General features: G+C 38.7%; 3 protein-coding genes, 1 long non-coding RNA gene and 1 pseudogene across 4 annotated transcripts; all 5 read right to left on the bottom strand.

The window, feature by feature from the left end:
- Window positions 1,781-6,291, bottom strand: LOC109950610 (annotated as a pseudogene).
- On the bottom strand, window positions 6,430-9,762 carry LOC18766624 (disease resistance protein RPM1). The gene is made up of 2 exons (XM_020569759.1): window positions 6,941-9,762; window positions 6,430-6,813 (listed from the first exon to the last, which is right to left on the bottom strand). Exon 1 carries the CDS (start codon window positions 9,698-9,700, stop codon window positions 6,956-6,958), a length of 2,745 nt encoding a protein of 914 aa, XP_020425348.1. The 5' UTR covers window positions 9,701-9,762; the 3' UTR covers window positions 6,430-6,813; window positions 6,941-6,955.
- On the bottom strand, window positions 10,542-11,497 carry LOC18767391 (oil body-associated protein 1A). The gene has a single exon (XM_007200332.2). It carries the CDS (start codon window positions 11,342-11,344, stop codon window positions 10,640-10,642), a length of 705 nt encoding a protein of 234 aa, XP_007200394.1. The 5' UTR covers window positions 11,345-11,497; the 3' UTR covers window positions 10,542-10,639.
- Window positions 11,703-17,386, bottom strand: LOC18767390 (TVP38/TMEM64 family membrane protein slr0305). The gene is made up of 7 exons (XM_020570450.1): window positions 16,723-17,386; window positions 15,312-15,364; window positions 14,829-14,921; window positions 14,515-14,738; window positions 13,754-13,820; window positions 12,143-12,253; window positions 11,703-11,987 (listed from the first exon to the last, which is right to left on the bottom strand). Exons 1-7 carry the CDS (start codon window positions 17,147-17,149, stop codon window positions 11,964-11,966), a joined length of 999 nt encoding a protein of 332 aa, XP_020426039.1. The 5' UTR covers window positions 17,150-17,386; the 3' UTR covers window positions 11,703-11,963.
- LOC109950665 lies at window positions 16,167-16,716 on the bottom strand. The gene is made up of 2 exons (XR_002272934.1): window positions 16,598-16,716; window positions 16,167-16,484 (listed from the first exon to the last, which is right to left on the bottom strand). It is a non-coding gene; the product is annotated as an uncharacterized LOC109950665 (long non-coding RNA).

Raw genomic sequence — 22,710 nt, 5'->3', positions numbered from 1 at the left:
TTGAAAGTTCGCCACACGTGCGGGGGCGTGTTGAGAGTGTTTGTCCCACATTGAAATGTTAAGGGACCTAGCCTGGGTTTATAAGGAGTTGGGCTACTCCCCCCATTGCCAATTGGTTTTGGGGTGGAACCTCAACTTCCTTCAGGCTTGCTTTGTGCCCTAGACGTTCGTACAGACGAGTTCGAGTCCTCTATCCGTGGCTACCATGGCGTCCAATTTACGTATGTTTCTGATTTTGCAATTTTTTTGTTTGTTTACATGGAAAAGGATTATCAGAGTTAAACCCTGGCTATATTAAAGAGTATAGCCGTCCGGCTATACCTTTAGAATATTCAAATATATTCAAGGAGTATAGCCGCACGGCTATAGCTCTAAAACTAGTACAGGTACCATCTTGCCATTTCCAATAGGAAATGCAAGACAATCACTCCAAAGTATATTTTTCTTAAATTGTGTTGAGTATAGTGTTGATCAATGTTTGAAGCTCCCTTTAAGAACCTTTGAGCAGAAAATATAAGAGGTTCTTAGATCTAGGTCCAAAATGATTAGATGTCATTGAGTTTAGTCCGCGCGATTTTGGTTTTAGATGTAAGTCCTTTGACTTTTATTACTTTTTTGTTGTGCTGATTTATCCATTGGGGTAAATAAAGAAAACACATTGAAAATCTAAATTTAATGCATTATTTCGTCGTAATTGAATTTCATAATTTAAATTTTCAATTCTTTCCTTGGTAATATTTACCTAATACATGGATAAAATTTAATTTAATTCATGACAGTAAAAATTCACATATTATACCAGTTATTCAGGCAAGCACCCATATGAAATTATGTACATAACATACAGGTAAGGAGTGTTATTATTAGCAATGGAAAAAACTTAGTGATAAATCGTGTTAGCTATAAGTCAGGAACATAAATTAAAAGACTACCTATAAGCTAGGAATATAAATAAGAAGACCATCTATAATTTAGATACAAAAATAGACAAATAAAAATTGTATGCTACCTATTAAAAAATATGGTACATAAAATACTATTATATGTTGTCGAAAATATGAAAAATACATATATATATATATATATATACCTATACCTATGCAATAGGCAATAGAACAATATCCTACACCATATGATAATATATCTACAAGAGTATGTAATATACCTCTACTATAGGGTGAATAAAAATAAAATTTGTTACCAATAAGTCATGTGCTAAACGATGTGCTACTATATTTGCTTCCCCAAAAACATGTAAAATAAAGGCTCCCAAATGATTTCACAAAAGACTTTTTAAATAAAAATTAATTATTTTGTGAACTTTTTCTTTAATTTTTCTATATTAAATAATAATTAAAATATAATTATTAATTAAAGTAATTCAAAGAGGCTAAGATATTACTTAATTACTTATAATTAATTAAAAATTAGGAAGCTATATATATATTTAATTGTAAATGATTATTACTTTCTCTCATTGTAAATTATCTAAATAATCACCATTGAATGGTGTAACTATTCAAAAATAAAATAAATCATTAAATGGCTTGAAAACAAAAAAAAACATACAACATTGTAAAGAAACTGGTATTTCATATATTTGTACAATGTACAATTCTGAATGTACAACAACATATATAGGAGATGAACTTACAATTCTCCTTGTATCTAGATCCTACGAATCAGTGGTTAACCAAAATAGGAATGCTAAATTGTAGCTGTCAATCTTTTATACTAGGAAAGAAATATTCACATTGACTTCTTATTTCAATACGCCCCTTCAAGTTGGAGAGTGTATGTTGTATACTCCCAACTTGCCTAATAATGAGCCAAAAGGAACCTTGCCCAAGGGTTTAGTAAATATATCAGCAATCTGCATCTTTGTTGGCGTGTAAGCAGTAGACACCAAGCCTGATTGAATGTTTTGTCTCACCAAGTGACAATCAAGATCAATATGCTTCGTTCGCTCGTGAAATACTGGATTCTTTGTAATATAAAGGGCTGATTGATTATCACAATGCAATACTGCTGGTTCTGAATGTTGAATGCCCAAGTCTTTGAGGATGTAACGTAACCATGTGAGCTCACAACATGCATCTGCCATAGCTCGGTATTCTGCTTCTGTAGAGGAACGTGCCACAGTATTTTGTTTTTTGGTTTTCCAAGAAATCAAAGAATCACCAAGGAAAGTACAATAACCTGTGACAGATCTCCTGGTAGTTGGACAACTTGCCCAATCTGAGTCACAAAATGCCTTTAACTTTAGGTTGTTTGTCGTAGGAAATAAAATGCCTTGTCCTGGAGAGCCTTTCAAATAACGTAGTACACGAAGAGCTGCATCTAGATGAGGTTGGTGCGGCTCATGCATGAAACGGCTAAGCACATGGACAGCAAATGAGAGATCTGGCCTCATTACTGTGAGATAAATGAGGCGACCTACTAATCGCCTGTATCTGGTAGGATCTTGTAGTGGTTTGCCACCAGTAGGGTTGAGTCTAAGCGTCTGCTCCATGGGAAAGGAATAAGGGCGAGCACCCAAAAGTACTTGCGTTGAGAGATGAAAATTCCCTTCTTTGATCTTGCTACTTCAATTCCCAAAAAATATTTAAGATTTCCAAGGTCTTTTATGCGGAAGCGAGCATGGAGGAAATCCTTAAGAGACTGAATGGCCTTAGGATCATTCCCTGTAATGACAATATCATCTACATAAATTAATATAATGGTAAATGAATTATCGTGATACCTTGTGAAAAGTGAATAATCTGCCAGGGATTGGACAAATCCGGCATCTTGAAGGGCATTGGTGAACTTGGCAAACCAATTTCGTGATGCTTGCTTCAACCCGTATAATGATTTGTGTAGCCGACAAACCAAGTGCTCCCCCTGTCGGCGAAGGCCGGGTGGAGGAAGCATGTAGACTTCTTCGTCTAAATCTCCATGAAGAAAAGCATTTTGGACGTCTAATTGGTGGAGGGGCCAATTGCGTACAGCGGCAAGAGCAAGCAAGCATCGGAAAGTCACCAATTTAGCTGTGGGAGAGAATGTCTTCGTGTAGTCCAAGCCTTCCTGTTGGGTATATCCCTTGGCCACTAGACGAGCTTTGTAGCGCTCGACGGAACCGTCAGGATTATATTTGACTTTGTACACCCATTTGCAGCCAATTGGGTGTTTTCCTGCAGGTAAGGTGTTATGGACCAAGTATTATTTTGCTCAAGAGCTTGAATTTCCTTGTCCATGGCTTCTTGCCAAAGAGGGTCAGTCGAAGCTTGGGCAAAAGTAGTTGGCTCAACAACTCGAGAGATGGAAGCTACAAAAGATTTGTGAGTGGATGACAAATTATGATAATTAAGAAATTGGGAAATAGGGTATCGGGTGCCCTTACCTTTTGTATTTGAAGAAGATGACGAATCAAAGTAGGGAGACATGGCGGTGTAACAGTGGTAGTCACGTAGGAGCACTGAAGGTTGTTTTAGGCGTTCAGAATGTCAAAGTGGTGGTGGTGGTTGTCTATCATGTGATGGACTTAGTGGTGGACTAGGTTGAGGGGATATATTAGATTGCGTGTTGGGGCTAAATTGGGTGTGTGTATTTGGACTAGATTGTGTGCGTGGACTAGGTGGTTGTGTATTTGGAAGAGGTGGTGTAGGTGTGCCAGAGTGTGTGTTTGGGCTAGGTGGATGCATATCTAGAGTGGTTGGTGGATTTGGCTTGGAAGATGAAGTGGGTAGTGGGTCTGATATGTGGACAGGCTCATAATCATAATCATTGGGGGTTAAAGGCAAGACAGGGATTGTAGGTACATCATGTTGATTAGCAAAAGGAAAGACATTTTCATGAAAAATAACATCTCGGCTACTGAAATTTTTTTTGGTCTCTAAGTCATAAACACGATAAGCCTTTTGACCAAAAGGATAACCCACGAAAATACATTTACGTGCCCGTTTATCAAATTTATGAGAAGGGTGTAAATTAGTTGCATAACAAAGACAACCAAAAATGCGAAGATGTTTATAAATGGGTGGATGGTTAAATAAAAGCTCATAGGGAGTTTTACCAGTTAAAAGTGGAGTGGGGAGACGATTAATCAGATATGCAGCAGTGAGTACGCATTCTCCCCAGAAATTAAGAGGGAGATGTGCATGGAATCGCAAGGCTCGAGCCATCTCTAAAAGGTGTCGGTGTTTACGTTCCACAACCCCATTTTGTTGAGGTGTTGAGACGCAGGAATGTTGGTAAACGACACCAAGATCTGCAAAAAACGTTTTTAGAGAAGAAAACTCACCACCATTATCTACACGAATAGCTTTTATTGTTTTGTTAAATTGAGTAGAAACAAAGGCAAAGAAGGATTTAAGAAGACCTTGAGTATCAGATTTATGTTGCATTAAATAAACCCATGTGCACCTTGTATAATCGTCAACAATAGTCAAAAAATATCTTGCCCCAGAATGAGAAGGAATTTTATGTGGACCCCAGATGTCACAATGAATTAAATCAAAAGAAGCAATACTTGAAATGGAACTTAAAGTAAATGGAAGTCTAGTTTGTTTAGCCAATGGGCAAAAATCACAGGAGTGCTGGGAAAAAAAAATATCAGATTCATGTTGAGCCAAGATACGAAGACGGGCATCTGATGGATGTCCTAACCGCAGGTGCCAAAGATTTTGTCGAGATAACACATGGTGTGAGGAGGATGGTGGCTTCTGAGAAATATAGTTTGAATCAAAATAGTATAGGTTGCCATGCCGCCTACCCAATCCAATCATCTTCTTCGTAACCAAGTCCTGTATATAACAAAAATTGGGAAAGAACACAACACAACAATTAAGTGACTCTGTGAGTTTGGGAACTGACATCAAATTAACATTAAAGGATGGAACACAAAGAACATCAGTTAGACACAAATTTCCATCAAAAGTGATTTTGCCAGTGGATTTTATGGGTGCCTTAGCCCCTGTGGGCAATCCTACTGGGGACATGGAGGACGGAGACGTGTCAGTTAGAAAGTCTTGTGAATTAGTGATATGGTCGGTAGCGCCACTGTCAATTACCCAAGCATGCGATAAATTGGATTGCTTTTGAGAAAATAGACAAGAAGGAGAAGACAGACCTGCAAAATTTACTTGGGTTTGTGAAACATCTTCTTTACCTACAGCGCCCATAATTTGTTGGCATTGGTCTAGTGTAAGGTGGGGCGCGATGGACTGGAGATGATGAACTTGTGAATCTGAGTTTTGGACATTATTGGCAGCATGTGACTTCCTTTGGTTTCCTTGGTGTGAACTGCTTCCTCTATCAGGCAAAAAGACTTCTTTGTTGTGCCACTTATGTCCTGGAGGGAACCCTTTGAGATAATAGCAAGTATCAACGGTGTGAGTATCTCCATTGCAGTGAGTGCAACGTCGAGTCTCTTTTTGGCTCCCTCGAAAAGAGGAACGAAGTTGTGAGTTCTGTCCTTGTTGTGAATGATATCCTTGTTGTGAGCGGAATTGATAAGCGGGTTTAGAAGAACCCCCTTTCTTATTGTGGATACTTAACATGGCCATGCTTTCTGTATTTGCATGGGTAGTAATGATTTCTCGTTGTTTCTCTTCCTGTGAAAGTAGGGAATATGCCCTTCGAACTGATGGCAAGGGCTCCATAAGGAGAATCTGCCCTCGGATCGCTGCATAGGATTCATTTAGTCCCATCAAAAATTGCATCAAGCGTTGTTGTTCCTCGCGCTCGGCCAACGACTTCTTTGCTCCACAGGAGCAAACTTCTGTATCATTGTAGGAACCGAGTTCGTCCCAATAGCTCTTTAGTTTTGAATAATATGTTGCCAGAGGCATCTGATCTTGCGTATGTGTCGCTATGCTGCGTTGAATCTGAAAAATCCTAGGAGCGTTGCTCTGTGAAAATCGTTCTTTTAAATCAATCCAGACTTCATGAGCTGTCTCAGCATAAAATAACACTATTAGAAAGGTCAGGATCCAAAGAATTGAGAATCCACGACAAGATCATGTCGTTACACCTCTGCCATCGTTGATACTCTGTAGGTTTTTTTGTGAGGGATGGCTTCACAATGGACCCATCAATAAAGCCTGTTTTGTTTTTCGCACTCAAGGAAATTCGTACTTTACGACTCCAAGTGCTGTAGTTATCACCGGTCAGTGGCATGGAAGCCAATACCATGCCAGGATGATCTGAGTGGTGTATGCAGTAGGGATCGGTAGAGTCATATGCATCTCTATCGGTTGTGGATGAGGACTTCTCTCTGTCAACTGGTTTGGCATCGTTGTCTGGTGCCATTGATGTTTATGGTGAAGGAAAAAAGGGAGGCTCTGGTACCATGTAAAGAAACTGGTATTTCATATATTTGTACAATGTACAATTCTGAATGTACAGCAACATATATAGGAGATGAACCTACAACTCCTTGTATCTAGATCCTACGAATCAGTGGTTAACCAAAATAGGAATGCTAAATTGTAGCTGTCAATCTTTTATACTAGGAAAGAAATATTCACATTGACTTCTTATTTCAATAAACATCGATGGCAAACAAGTACGAAGCTTTAATTATTTAGATACGCCCAAAGTAACATGAAATTAAGAATACATGGTCCAAATCTTAAAAACGAATCTTCATGTTCAACCCACGCTGCTAACGTAGAATTGACACACACACATTCCATCTCCAGTATTATTTCATGCAAACAAACAATAACAAAGTGAACCTTTTGAACAGAATCTGGCTGGGACGCCATTTAGAAGAGGCAAACTCTTTATTTGCAGGTTCTTCATGGGCCGAACTGGGTGCAGCAAAACAATCTAACAAGACGAGCATAGTTAATTACCAAATCAAATTTCAAACTTTTGGAAGCATTTTTTATTTTTTTTTATTTTTGCTGTTGAAAAATAAGTAGAAAAGCATTGTAAGGATATATAGAAGACTCACCTGCTGTGGTGCTATCTATATACAGGAAAGGCTTTCATAGGACGTACTTCCAGATGATGTTGTGTAATAATTGTGGATTTTGGGAATGTGTTGCACCTTTGGACGATCCACACCTCCTTCTCGTATGGAGTCTATAAGTTGCGTTGGAAGATACACCAATTCCAATGTGTTTAGATTAAGAAGGTACTCAATACCCAGTGGCAATGTCTTCAATTCAATGCAGCTATTAAGAAATAGAAACTTGAGATTTGGCATAACCCCTTTTTCTATAGTGATCTTACTCAAAAAGAGGAGATTAGACAAAACCAATCGTGTAAGCTTAGGAAAGCCTCCGCCGAAGTACAGCTCCTTCCCATTGTAGGCATTAAAAAGGTCAAGACTTGCCAAACATGGCAATGCTTCAATTTGAGGTAGTAGCTCATCATTTTCAAGTTTAGCCCAATGCAGATGGAGATGTGTGAGGCTTTGTAGTGAACAAAACCAAACTGGTACTTTGTGCAGTTTCCCAGCTAAAGAAACAATTTCAAGATGTGGAGGAGGTGAAGATAGCTTGTCGACCTTAAGAAGTTCATCTGCATTCGTTGCCGTCAAACTCAAGTTGCGAAGCTGCTTCATCTTTTGAATCGAGTCACATAGGTCCATTTCGTCACTTCCTTTCACATTCGTAATGCCAAGCAGTCTAAGTTGGGTCATACTTCCAATGAGTCCTGCAATGTTTCCGTCTGATTCAACTTTTTCCAACACCTGCAATTTCTTCAACTCACTAATATTTGATGGTACTCGTGTCCCCTTGAGGTATTTAAATCCAACGTCGTCCCAAGTGTGATGGTATATAAGTAGATGGCGCAGGTTTAACAACTTGGAAATTCCTCTTGGAAGTACTTCTATTTTGGTGTGTGATATGTCCAAGGTTTCAAGGTTTCCAAGTCTTCCTATAAATTTTGGAAGCTCCTTAATTGAAGTTCCCCTCAAATTTAAATACCTCAAGTTAAATAAATACACTAATCCACTTGGGAGCTTATCCATGGAGACTTTCTCCAAATCTAGAACCTTCAATAATTTAGATCTAGAAGGCAGTGAAAATGTGCTAGTGACAAAGACAAGAAAAGAACGGAGCTCTGACAAACCTTTTATTGAGCTAATTTCTCCTTCAGTTGTTTGAATTGACAAACGACGAGCTGTAACCTTTCTCATTTCTCTCCCAACATAGTTTGCAGAAAAGTTTTCTTTTTGTGACATGGATAGAGCGAGCTCCCGCAAAATGTCGTGCATTTTATATGCTAGGGCCTTTCCCATGTCAGTCCGATCTTCAACTTTTAGCATACTACGACGAATAAGTTCAATAAGATAGTTCTCTGCAACTTCTTCCGGTGTAAGCCCGTCGACTTGCTCAACAAATCCTTCAGCCAACCACAATCTAATGAGCCTTTCTCCATCGATCAAATAGTCTTCTGGGAAAAGGGAACAGTACATGAAACAATGCTTCAATTGATATGGCAAATCATCGAAACTAAGCAACAAGATGGTCGTCATAGGTTTTAGCAAAGGGTTGTTTGTCAGCTGCCAATTCAAGCTGCTGTACACTTTGCTCCACTCTGTAGGGGACTCCTTGGAAGACAGAACACCACTTAAAGCCACAATTGCAAGAGGCAAGCCTTCGCACTTTTCCACAAGTTCCGAAGCTAATGATTCAAACTCTGGTGGACAACAATGCTCATGATAAGTTGAGAATGCTTTCTTGTTAAAGAGCTCCCAAGCCTCATCCTTTTCCAGGAGTTCAATTCGATAAACATGGCTTTCTACTCCAAAAGGATACAATGCAATTTCTTGATTTCGAGTTGTAAGCAAGATCCGGTTTCCAAGAGCTCTGCTATCTGGAAGCGATATCCTTACTCGTTCCCAAAGTTTGATATCCCACACATCATCTAGTACAACAAGGTACCTTTTGGCATCCAAGTAGTTGCGAAGCATCTCTACCAGTTCTGTATGTTCAAGAGAACTCATGCTTGGAGGGACCTCTTCCTTTCTTGATCGGTGAAATTCCTTGATCAAGCTTCTAAATAAGTCTTCAATCACGTAGGTTTGGGAAACAGTTATCCATGCATAACAGTCGAAATATCTCTTTATAGTTTCATCGGTGAAGGTCTTGGCAACTAGAGTGGTCTTCCCTGATCCTCCCATACCGACCACGGACACAACCATTTGGTGTCGTTCTTCACTCATCAGCCTTTCCATCAATGTTTGCTTCTTTCTTTCAATCCCCACGAGCTCATCTTCCTTAATGAAAAGAGAAGACTGATCCACTTGGTTCTTCACCCATTTGTGATTATCATTAGACGAACTGCTTAGGGAACCAACACCATATCTTTGATTCCTCTCTGGAATGGCTTTGATCGTTCTTGTGATTTTCTGTAACTCAATGGCGACTTGACGCCTATACCAAAGAATCTTTGGAATGTGAATGGGTTTCTGGAGCCACCCCGCGAATCTACCCTGACTTTGCTGCTCATACATGTCATACATGAATTTGTCAACGATAACTTCAGCTTTAAAGGTCAAGTTTCTCACCATTGTAACCCACGTTTTCTCTCCTTCCGTGTGTGGTTCCTTGCCCTCAGCATCTTGTAGGAAGGATTTCATGTATAGAAGCTCCTGTTTAATCTCATCAACTTGATCACCAACACCGGCTATGGCGGATGCTTCATTCTCGAGGATGCCTACAATTTTGCCAATCAAGAGATCTGTTGTAGCCGAGGCCATATTTGGCCTTCTATCCTCACTTCTTTTGCACTCTTCTAATGCGTTGGTAGATGTTTTTTTCTGAGTTCTTTCAATAACACACTCTTTCCCGTACTTGTTTTAATATTACTCCCAAGGTACAGATTCTATTCTAGCGTTCTCCCTCCATCTTCGTCTGCTTTTTCGTGCTTTAGTTCCTTTAGCTTTGTGTTCGATTCCCACCTCATGCGTTGTGACTCTGGCGTTTTCCTTGAGTGGGAACACGGGAGACTTTATATTATTCTATTTCAAGTGGTATTAGGGAGGAAGGGAGGGAATCAAACAAGACATCGGATGCAAAGATAGATCGATGCTATATGCTCCTAAAAATTTCAGACCAATAATGTATTAGAATTTACCAAGAGTGTTAAAGTAGGGTTTCAAGGCATCTTGAGGAGACCATTCCATTCCATTATGAAAGAATTGCTGCTGATATATATAGGAGAAAGTACTAGAAATTAGAAAGTCAGTTTGAGATTGTTCCAAGGAGAGATTTTATCAAGGATTAGGATTTTGGAACAATTTGATGTGGCACTAACAAAACAAGGATCTGATTTGCATGCATTAGGTGAAGTCCTGGCAGACAAATTTGAGCAATTTGACCAGGTAACTAACTAATTCAAAAGGGAAAAGAAGAACATCCAAAGGAATGAAATTGCTTTTTTTCTAGGTCATTTGGACTCGGGAGCTATAATTTTTACCCTCCCATTATAATAATTTTTTTAAATCAAAATCCTCAACTCAGAAAAGTATACTTTTATGAAATGAAATATACCAACCAAGATGATTAAGTGAAAAAAAAAAAATTTTAAACTACAAAAAATGGAAAAGTTTTGTAAGTGCCTATATATACAGGAGCAGAAAATTACACTGAAAAAACATATAGAAGCTTTATTTTACATACATATATATACAGTGGACTCAAACAAAGACCCTGGGAACAGAATCTACAGGCATGCAGTCGGTCTCCCTGAGCTCAGTCTTCAACCCTTTCCCTCCTCCATTAGCCAAAGGATGCACCCCAAGCTTCGGCCCCTCCATGTAAGCTCGCTTCTCTCTCTCCTCATCGAAGCTCACCCCGTACCTCATCTGAACATCTATCGCAAGCTCCAGCCGCAGTTGACCGTCCCTGGTCAACGCCAACATAACCTGCGGAATCCCAAGTGGCAACTCATCCCCCCTATCCACTTGCCAAAAATGAATCGTCTTCCCGTACGTCTTGCACACCTTGTCCAGGTCCTGCCTCTGGATGGGGCCCGGTAGGCCCGGCATGAAGAGAACGCCGCTCTTCACCTCGTACTCATGCGAGTGCCAAAGCGGCTTCTCGTTGTCGGGGAGGGTGAGGAAGAGGAGCTCTGAGATGATGTACTCGAGGCCGATGAGTTTTGCATCGGCCTTGGGGCTGTCGTAGATGAGGCACTGGCGCATCTCTTTGTTCTGGTGGGCGCAGAAGTGGTGGGCTTCCAGTTGACGGGTCATGTCGTGGGAGTACAAGTGGAAGGCGCAGAGGTGCTGGTGGATGCTGTTGATGGGGCTGAAGCTCTGGACTGTGGCTGTTGCGGTCTCGAGGATGGCCATGCCCGTCTTGGTTGGCTTGCCGGGGACTCGTGCGTGAGTTGTCGCCATTTTTGAAGTTTTGATGGAGAATGGTTTCCTTTGGTTTGGTGTTAATCGTTGGTTTGGTGTTAATCGGTGACAAAGGAACACTAGCAGACTGATTTTATAGCAATTGTTTTTTGCTTTAGGCCATGACAGATGGCGCAAGAAAGGATGTGATTTGCATGCAAAGGTGAGGTCGTGGAAAGAGTTTGAGCTATTTCGTTTGACCAGCTGGCTGAATGAAAGTCTTAGCACCAAAATAGAAAAATAGATTTGGAAAAAGAAAATAGAAAAAATAATAATAATTATTGCATGTTATTTAAAGTGTAATTTGGACAACGGAGGAGGCACTTGTCAATGCTCAGCATAAGACACGTGGAGATGGTGATACCAACAAAAGCTAACCAAGCCCGGAACAGTGACTGTAGCATATTATTATCACGGATTAATTATACAATTTAAGATTAATAATAAGAACAAAAATCAAAACATTTCCTATTCAATTTGCCAAAAAGTTAAATAATTACAGGAAGTGAAATTTTTTTTTTTCCTCTCTTTTTTTCATTTTTTGGTTCTTTTTTAAAGTTTGAAATATCTTGTGTAGAATTCATGGGCAGACTGAGACACTTCTCCTAGTCCCAATAGGCTAATCGATATCTTTTACAGCATCCTGCACCAGAAGCAAGCACCAAGAAAATCAATTCAATATGAGTAAAAATATTTGCCTTCTCAAACCAAACAATGAGAAGCTTTTGGCAATGCCATGTTTCTTAACAGACCAAAAAAAATGGTACAATTGAAAATGCTTGTCAATTTGGGGAGTACCTTTGCTAATCGTGTAACATAAGCAGCAGCCAATGCTGTGGCTAACAGTCCAAGCCCTAGTGTCAGTAGCTGACCATTTCCTCCAGGTAAACCAAGCTCAGATTCTTCTTGCTGAAACATCACCCAGGAAAATATTAACAAATGAATCGAAATGAAACTCCGGTAACCAGATGGAAACCGATTAATTTCCTTAATTGAAGAACCTTAATATAAGGAAACACAAATTCTCAAACGTATAATCCAATGTGTCTCACAAACAAATCGAGCAAGCATCTCGCCAGACCAAATTTTGATCCACGGTGAGTCATAAATTTATGAAAGAGAAGCACCATTCTACAACTAATCTGAGGACTTAACACAATGAAGTTAATAACTGTAAGAAATTCCTATCGGCTTCAAGATTATTAGCTGCTTTGGCTTGTAAAGTGTCTTTTCTTACAAGACCCCTAAGAATTAATCCTGACTTCACCCAAAGCTGTCAAATGAAACCCCAAAAGACAGATAAATACATAAATTATCTCTATTCTAAACCAATTTGAGTTGCTAAAATTATCTGAATATTCAATTTATAAATTCCGGCGTCACAACGATTGCAAACAAGTGTAACTAACATGATACGATGCCCAATGGTAACTGTATGAAAAGCATATGCATTAATAGTAATACATATGTGTAGAGCCCAGTGTTGCAGATGCCAGCATGAAAAGCACCAATGCATCTGGATGTTATTTGACAACTTTCATTTTCCCAGACTTACAACCATACCAACCACATAATATAGAGGTTGATACCTGACTTAGATCTGGGAACCATTTACTCTGATAAAGTAAGAACCTCCTAAGGTGTTAAAGATTTTCACTCTATATCACTCTTTACACAAAAGTACTACATACAGAATGAGAGTTCGATTTAAATGCAGTCGCCCAGTAAAAATTAACCAGCCATGTCCTAACACAAAATCTGTCTCCGCATGTGTAGGACTAGATTTGTCTACATTTGTATTACACTGGTCACCTTCACTGATGGTTATTATTGGTGGTCCAAGTCACATACATTATATATTCCTCACTGTGCTACTTTATATTAACTCATTGCAACATGTTATGCTCACAAACAAAGCCCCCAAGTCATAGACCTTACAGACAGGAAACATATCTCACAAGGTACAAAGACGTTAAGAAAATATCCCACTGGATTCGCTTTCTTATAACATAATGATGTGTAATAAGTCAATAACTTGTTCTAAAGTTGTCATTTCGTACTATTGTTGCTTTAAAGAAACTATTTTTTGAATGGACTCTTATCATGGAAGAATAAGCATAGCAATATATCATCAAAAGAGATGATAGTTGACATTAATTAGCAATGATTTCTCTTTTCTACTGTTTTGTTTTGATCTAATCAATGTCAATATCAAATTGAATTTATCCTGTTTTTGCAGTATGGTAAGTATAAATCATTTGCTTCATACTCATTCACACACCCCCATCCCCTACTGACAGAGAGAGAGAGAGAGTAGTATTAAAGGAAAAAAAAAACATAATAATATAAGTTATATATAATATATACATAGAACCACCACAACAGAACAGGAAAAACAGAGAGACTCACAATTATGGCTCGCCCAAATGCACCAGCGCTCACATAAGCCCATGTTCCAGGAAGCATCCCCAGCCAACTGCAAGTCAAGTATAGATTGACTTAGAACCAGAGTGAAACATGTTACAATATTACATACACATGTTTAAATTAGTTCATGATATAAAAATCAACCACTTCTGAAGGTAAACTGCCAGACATGAGTCATGACCATCATACTCTCCGCCCTTTGTTATAATTCTTTTTCCCATGGGCCAGTGCAATCATGCTCAACTTTTCAACTTTTATTTGATATTTTAGCCCTACATCTTCTATATGAGACACCTAACAGTACACTTAATAATCTTTACATAATTGAAATGGAGCAAAGGTATTTACATCATGAGAATCAGTGAAAACTGCAACTGAAAATAGCAAGAAAACAATTCATTTCCCTATAACTTTCAGTTCTATTACTTCAAACTGACAATATGTATTGCTATATGTTGGGACTCTTCAATCTAAAAAGGATAAAAAGTAGATGGAAAAAATGAAGACCTGGAACTAGCTAATATACTGGCCCTAATCACATACTTAACGACGGGGTTAAGCTTGGGCTAAAATACTTGTCTCATTTATCATGCCAAGAGCCTAACAAATTGACCTGAGCTCAAACAGGTCCTAAATCCGGCTCAATCCATCTGATAGCGCTAACTCTCAAGAGCAGCGAATAAGAACCACCAACTTGTGAAGTAAGAACTTTAACTAAGAGAACAAGAAGCAGGGCAGCAAACCTTCCCAACACGTATGGAACAAACTTTACAGATGTCAATCCGTATAAATAGTTCCCCAAAGAAAAAGGAAGCAAAGGGCTCAAGCGAAGGAGAGTGACAACTCTAAATCCGTTTTCTCCAATAGCCTTATCAATTGCAAGAAATTTTTTGTTTCCCTCAACCATTTTAAGAATGCGCTCACGAGCAAAATATCTAGCAATGAGAAAAGCAACACTAGCAGCCACCTGAAATGGGTAAATAATGTCAGGAAAAAACAAACAAAGTACATATTTAACAATTTGTTCTTTGTACACTCAGGAAAGCAAATTACTCACTGTTCCGCTTATGGAGACTAGAATAGAGCCAGTAACTGTGCCAAAAAGAAGACCAGCTGACATGGTCAATGGAACAGCTGGAATCGCAAGGATCTAGGAAAACATAAATTTCACTAAATAAGTAGTTGACAAAAGACTGTTTTGGCTCTCTGTATCATTTTAAATTAAAAAACAGATGCTAGAATTTCAACAACCGCTGAATGCTGTTATGAAAGAGATGTGAGGAAATCAAGTTCAGAGCATACATCCCATGAACAACCGGATTATTTAGCCAATGAAATATAATTTATAAAATGAATGTAAAAGACCCAAGGGGACAACACAATTATTTGTTCATGATAAGAAATGCCTAGTTATGTTTAACTTGTATAGGTGAATTAAATAACTAACATAAGGGTGAGCGTCCAAGTGGGAAAAGAAGATTAGGCAGGAAATCCATATAGAGATAGCAAAATATTCAAAGAATGGGTATCAAATGCATACTTCCAGTCCTGCATAAACTGCTACAAACAAAGCATATCCAGCTGGACCATAACCTGTTCACCAAAAGCTCTATGAGATTAAGTCAGTTATAGCATTGTTAAAATAATAAAATAAAAAATCGGAAACCCTATATTAATGATATGTCTTCTGATTTTATCAAAAGATAATTCAAGCAAGGTACAAGAACTGGCATTTCCAGGGGTAACATAGGAAGAAGATGTGTTCCTATTTTCCAACTGCATAGTAAGGGTTGATTGTGGTAGGGCTCCAAGGGGTAGGTCATATGTTCAAAATACAGCACTAAGGGGAAAATTCTATTGCTAGAGCTCCATAAAATTAAGCTAAGGCATGCGTTCTTAACAAGAGGAGAGAACCTAGGAAAACAAAGCATTTTAGATATATATGGATAAACTTGCAACCTACACAGTTACATGTGATTTGAAATTGGCAAAAAGTACTTCGACAGAGTACCCTTTTTCTTTTGCAACTGCAGCTACTCAAACACAATATGGCATCAACTTCTGCAACATAGTTTTCTAAATAGAAGAGCTGGGGATTGGGCTAATGAATTTGGCACGCTACCGCTAACTTGAAGGGGAGAAGAATCTCTGCTGTAGTTTGATAGCTTGATCAGCTTATGTATACTATATCTGGCTATGGAGAAGCGCTAGATAATTCACCAAAATTTTCAAGTCTGAGGATAATCAGAATCAACTACTCACATGAAGATTCAATTTCAAAGAAAAATACAACAGAGCATGTTTTAACGCTTAAGCGGCAACTTCCTGTGCAATTTTTTATTTCATTTGTATCTGTGTTTTTTGTAGGTTGGTACAGCTTTTGTTCTGTTTGGTGCTTTTGGTTGAATATAATTTCATACATTGGGCATGAAAGCATAAAGGACATGGGAATGCTATGTTGCAATGTAACGATTATACCGTCTGTTAGGTCCCTGGATAGATTCTGGTGCCAAGCCGTGGCATGAGTTGGGGAAAACGTGAACAATAGGCTAAGAGCTCTTCTATTGCTTTCATAGTTCACAATGGGCTAAGTTTTCTAAATCAGCATTACCCCACCATCCAAAATCCTTCAAAAGGCTAGAGTTCAGTACCAAAAAAAGAGTTGAGGTACTGGGTCAAAACATGCAGTCTGCCTCGAAGTTGTCAAATTTTCCTAAAATACAATGAGATAAGCAAAAGTTCCACATGACTATACATGCAATCAAAAGTAAATCCCACGAAGACCTGAAAAAGCTGATATCGAATTTGCATAAATTGCAATCTTACCTACTAGACCCCAATCCTAACACCCATTTATTATAAGAAAAATAAATAAATATTAAACACCAATTAACAAATTCCAAGCAGAATTGAGATAAAAAAAACTGCAAAAGGAAATTTCGCAAATTTACCTTCAATGAAAGTGGAAAACTGATTCAAGAAGGCGTTGATCTGGTCCTTGTACAAATACCCAACACCGGCAAACCCACCAACAATACCAACCAAGAAAACACCGGCCAAAACAGTACCTTTAAGCGCAGTGTCACCGCCGAAGGCACTGTCAGCCTCATCAGTCTTTTCAATTTCACCACCTTCGTCACCCTTTGGGTTATTGAAGAACCAGCGCTGGCTCTGAGGAGGAGGAGCATTGGGAGGCCTGGTGGTCTTCTGGAGAGACTTCTTCTTGGACTGTTTGAGAGAAGAACATGGGCTGAGGAAGTGAAAACGCTTGTTGGGTCTGAAGCTGAAGAGGAAAGAAGGAGGTGGGGATAAGGAAGAGAGGCATGGAAGGAGCACAGATGGCGGTGGTGGTGGCCTCAGAGTGAGGAGGGTGCGCATTTTAAGTAGTAGGTTGTCGGTAGGATAAGAGCGGGAGGCACACCACTGCCATGTATGGATGAAAAGAAGATAACGGAAGTGAATATGAGGGAAATGGAAAAAGAGCAGTCTACGAAGAATGATAAGTGAGTGGTTTTTAAATTTTGGAAGGGACTGGAAATCTCTAGTCTTTGTAATTTTAATCAGGTCCAAATTGGCAATTGGAAATTTGTAAGAGGAGGATAATTGTGCGGTTCAGATTGATTAGATGGTAAAAGAGTGGTAGAGGAAGTGACATGTATTCTTTTGTTTACCTCTGGTTGCATTTTTGTGTTAAATATGCGTGGTTGGCACACCAGCAGCTACTAATCATTCCGAAAAGCAACTGTTTTTCTTTTGTAGTTATTATTGACACTTCAAAATAATGTTCAGAACTAACTACCCATGTAAGATGGTAATGGAGGGTGAGAAAATAAGCTGGGATTATTATAGATGAAGAGTTGGATCCCTTCTAATTTAACCCAAAATAATATATCACATACCTAATTTTGACCTAAAATAATATGGATGGGTGGGTACTCCGAAAAGGGATTTAAGAAATTGAATCATTTTAAATCATCTATGATAGTTGAGAGATTTCCTTTGAGTAAGAAATGGATATTCCGGATATGGCAAAGAAGACTTCAGGTTTGGCCTTTCAAGAACTTTTCACTGCTGAGTTCGCTGCAAGATTAATGTGTAGGGAAACAAGGGGAAGACGTAAGGAGAATGAAATGGTATGTTTGCCATGTTTGTTACGCATTATAATCAAACATTCAAAATTCTCTACAATTTTATGGCCAATGCAGCACAACCAGTGATAATTCATACAACTTAAGAAAGGTGAATTTGTATAATACTTTACTGAAAGAGTTAGTCTTCAAGGTATGCAACTAAATAGAATTTGACTATGAATATGAAAAAGTTGGGTACACACACATACAACACATGCATACATATAGTTGACATGTTGTGTACTTACGCAGCGTGATAATAGATTGGCTTAAATCTTAGCCTAGAACTTGTAACTCTTGAGGAAACCTCAAAGTTTATTTGATAAATTAGAATAACAAAACATAACCATAGCCACGGGTAAAATATGTTTAAATACTCCTAGAAACTCTAGAAATTAACAAGGAAGTAAAATTGAAAAAAAAAAAAAAAAAAAAGTTTTCAAAAACTATAAAAACTTTAAAACTGTTATAAAGAAATGAAGCCCACATAGGTATAGGTAAAACTAGATGGCAATTAGTCAAAAGATGGAGATAAAGCTAGAAGGTATTAGTCAAAAGATGGGATAATGATGTTGGGGAGAAATCATTATGTCTCCCTTTACTTTGCCTATAAATAGACATTATATTTGCTTGTAAACACATACGGAAGAATGAAAGAATAGAGGGAAGAAAGAAGAGAATAGAGTGAAAGTCAGAGAGAAGAGAAAGATTGGAGTTTATCTGAGGAGAAATTCTGTCAGTGTAAACACCACAAAGAGAAATATAATTCCACTCCCAATATTACAGTGGTACTTCTCATCCTCTTATTATTCCAGTTTTATAACACGTTATCAGCACGATAGTCTCTCCTTTTATTTCTGAAATTTTTCCAACTCAACACTATGTGGTTACTTCTCTGTCTCCTCTCTGTCATATATCTACTCTCACTTTACTACTACAACGACATGCAAACTTTCTTTTTTGTGTTCTCACAATTTCTATGTTGTTTAATCAGTCCTGTTATTTTATAGTGGTGTAATTTTTTACCCATCGCGTTGTAATACAAATTATTGTAATAAAATGATGGTGTGATCTTAAAACCCATCTATTATATCTTGAATAGTGGCGCAGTTATATTGCCCACACTATATAATATATTATGCACTTCATATATATTAGGTGGAGGTTTTTATCCCCACATTTATTTTATTTATGGTATGGTGTAGGTTTATTACCCATACGGTAATATTTATTTAAAGGGTAGTGCGGGTTTATCGTCCACGCCTTTGCTTTTATTTAAATGTATGGAGCAGAATTAGTGCCCATACAAGCACGTTTACTTTATCGCAAATTTACTTTTACTTAAAGTATTATTTATGGTATGGTGTAGGTTTATTACCCATACGGCAATATTTATTTAAAGGGTGTGCGGGTTTATCGTCCACGCCTTTGCTTTTATTTAAATGTATGGAGCAGAATTAGTGCTCATACAAGCACGTTTACTTTATCGCAAATTTACTTTTACTTAAAGTATGATGTAGAATTAACCCTCATACTTTATGAATTTACTTTACCGCACATTTAAGGTATGGTGCAGGATTAACGTCCATACAGCAAGCAATTTAATTTATGAATTTATTTTACCGCACATTTAATTTTATTTAAGGTATGGTGCGGGTTTATCGTTCATACCAGCAAATTCATAGCACTTTATTTTTATCATCAATTAATATACTTGAATAATGATGACCTGAAATTCCTATTAATAAGTGGCTTAATGTCTCAGATCTCGAGCCTAAAGTTTTGGATGGCAAATTTGGCAAAACTAGAGTTTGCTGCTTTGGACCTTTCCGGGGACAATTATTTATCATGGGTCCTAGATGCCAAAATTCATCTACGAGCCAATGGCCTCGGACAAACAATTGTAGATGAGAATGATGCTTCGCTGAAGAGAATGCGAAGGCCATGATCTTTCTTCGCCGCCACATCCATGAAGCGCTGAAGAGCGAATATGTGGTGGTTGATGAACCGTTGGTTCTGTGGAAAGCTCTAGGTGAAAGATACGATCACCAGAAGACGGTGACTCTCCCAAGAGCTAGATACGAATGGACCCACTTGAGATTTCAAGATTTCAAGTCAGTGTCCGAGTATAACTCTGCTATGCACAGAATTACCTCATTAATGAGGCTATGTGGGGAAAATATATCTGAGGAGGATATGCTCGAAAAAACTCTGAGCACTTTTCATGCTTCAAATGTCCTCCTTTAGCAGCAATACAGACATAGCGGTTTCAAGAAGTACTCGGAACTTGTATCTTGCCTCTTGTTAGCTGAGCAGAATAATGAGCTCTTATTAAAGAATCACCAATCTCGCCCAACGGGCTCAGCACCACTTCCTGAAATAAATGCTGCATCTCAGGAAGTGAATGCCACTTCATCTCGTGGCAGTATCCACAAACGTAGGCGAGGGGGCAAGCGTGGCCACTGGCAAGGAAGTAAAAAAAATCGTGGTGCTCGTTCAGAGGGTTTAGGTCCAAGGAGCGGTCCATCCACGAATGGCAAAAATGCATCCCATAATAAGGGAAAGGCACAGATGAGCCATGTGCCTAGAAATGTTGAAAGCCCTTGTCACAGATGTGGTGCAAAGGGACATTGGGTGTGCGCATGTCGTACGCCCAGGCATTTGGCGGATCTCTATCAAGCTTCACTTAAGAACAGGAAAGTGGAGATAAATTACATTGATCATGCTCCGCCAGCCACAGATGGCTCATCAGAAATATCACGTCAGCTAAACAAGACGCATCTAGATATTTCTGATTTTGTTACTGAAAGAGGGAATGAAGGTTATGAGTCCGAATTAGATTAAATTTCTTAATGTACTATTTGTATTAGCTGAAGTGTTGTTTAAATTTCAATCCAATAAAAGTGGTAATGTTTTCTTCTTTATTGATTCAGCTTATTTTACTTATTTGGTGGCATGGATGTAAATTATGGATACCCTCAAAACAAAGGCTATGGCAAAGATATTTGTCTCGCAGACAGCGCAACTACTCATACGATCCTTCAAGATCGGAAGTATTTCTCAAAATTAATGCTTACAAAAGCAAAGGTAACAACCATATCAGGTCTTGCATATCTGATTGAAGGTTCAGGAATAGCCCAAATTATGTTACCGAATGGAACAATACTGTCCATTCCAGATGCTTTGTATTCATCTAACTCCAGAAGGAATCTGTTGAGTTTCAAAGATATACGTTTGAATGGCTACCATGTTGAAACAAAGAAAAAGGAAAACATGGAATATCTTTGTATTACCTCCAGTGATACCCAAAGCGTATACTGGAGAAGCTTTGTGAGCTCTCATCAGGGTTGTATTACACAACCATACGGACAATTGAGGCACATAGTGTCATGGACCAAGAGTCCATTGACTCAAATGCTTTTAAGCTTTGGCATGACAGATTGGGTCATCCTGGATCCACCATGATGCGCAGGATCATCACCAACTCTAAAGGACATCCCTTGTTGACTAAACACATTATGTTATCAAGTGACATCTTTTGCCAAGCTTGTTCACAAGGGAAGGGTGATCAGACCATCACAACCAAAGGTTGATGTTGAGTCTCCATCATTTTTGCAGAGAATTCAAGGGGACATTTGTGGACCTATTCATCCCCTATGTGGACCATTTCGGTACTTTATGGTCTTGGTGGACGCATCTACCCGATGGTCACATGTTTGTCTTTTATCTACTCGGAATATGGCATTTGCTAGGCTTTTGGCTCAGATAATTAAATTACGAGCCCAATTCCCAGACTATCCCATTAAGTCAATCAGACTCGATAATGCTGGTGAATTTACATCTCAGACTTTTGATGACTACTGCATGTCACTAGGCATTGATATTGAACATCATGTTCCCCATGTGCATACTCAAAATGGCTTGGCAGAAGCTTTAATTAAGCGCCTTCAATTGATAGCACGCACTTTGCTAATAAAAACAAAGTTGCCAATTTCTGCTTGGGGATATGCCATTTTACATGCAGCATCACTTGTGCGATTGAGGCCCGTCGCCAACAATCAATGTTCTCCAATACAACTCGTATTGGAAAATCAACCAAACATTTCACATTTAAGAATTTTTGGGTGTGCGGTATATGTACCCATTGCACCACCGCAACGTACTAAGATGGGCCCTCAACGCAGATTGGGAATTTATGTTGGTTTTGATTCACCATCTATCATCAGATACTTGGAACCCCTGACGGGTGATATTTTTACCGCACGATTTGCGGATTGTGATTTTGATGAGACAATCTTCCCACCATTAGGGGAAGAAAAATCTGTGTCTAAAGAACAAGGCAAACTCATTCCTGAAAAACGACATGAATTATCATGGAATGTATCCACATTGTCTCATTTCGATCCACATACTGCTCAATGCGAAAACGAAGTGAGAAGGATCGTTCACCTCCAAAGTATTGCAAATCAGATGCCAGATGCATTTAATGATGCAGCAAAGGTGACGAAATCTCATATCCCAGCTGCAAATGCACCCGCACGGATTGATGTCCATGATGGACAAAGCAATGTGCCAGCAAATGGTTCATCTGCTGCACGCCTAAAGCGTGGCAGACCACTAGGCTCAAAGGATTCAGTTCCTCGAAAGAGGAAGTTGATGGACAAAATGAATCCAAATGAAATAAATAGAGAGCCCACAATTCATAATTCAAATGCCCCCAAAGAGGGACAGGTACTTCTTGACAAGGAAAACGTCATTGGTGAGACAAGTGCCCCTGGAGTGGCAACCGTACCTAAAAGTCAAGAAATC

The sequence above is a fragment of the Prunus persica genome, chromosome G8 (assembly GCF_000346465.2).
Source record: "Prunus persica cultivar Lovell chromosome G8, Prunus_persica_NCBIv2, whole genome shotgun sequence".
In the NCBI taxonomy this organism is placed as follows: Eukaryota; Viridiplantae; Streptophyta; class Magnoliopsida; order Rosales; family Rosaceae; genus Prunus; species Prunus persica.
The sequence above is the reverse complement of the archived record's forward strand: the minus strand, read 5'-3'. Positions and strand labels throughout refer to the sequence as shown.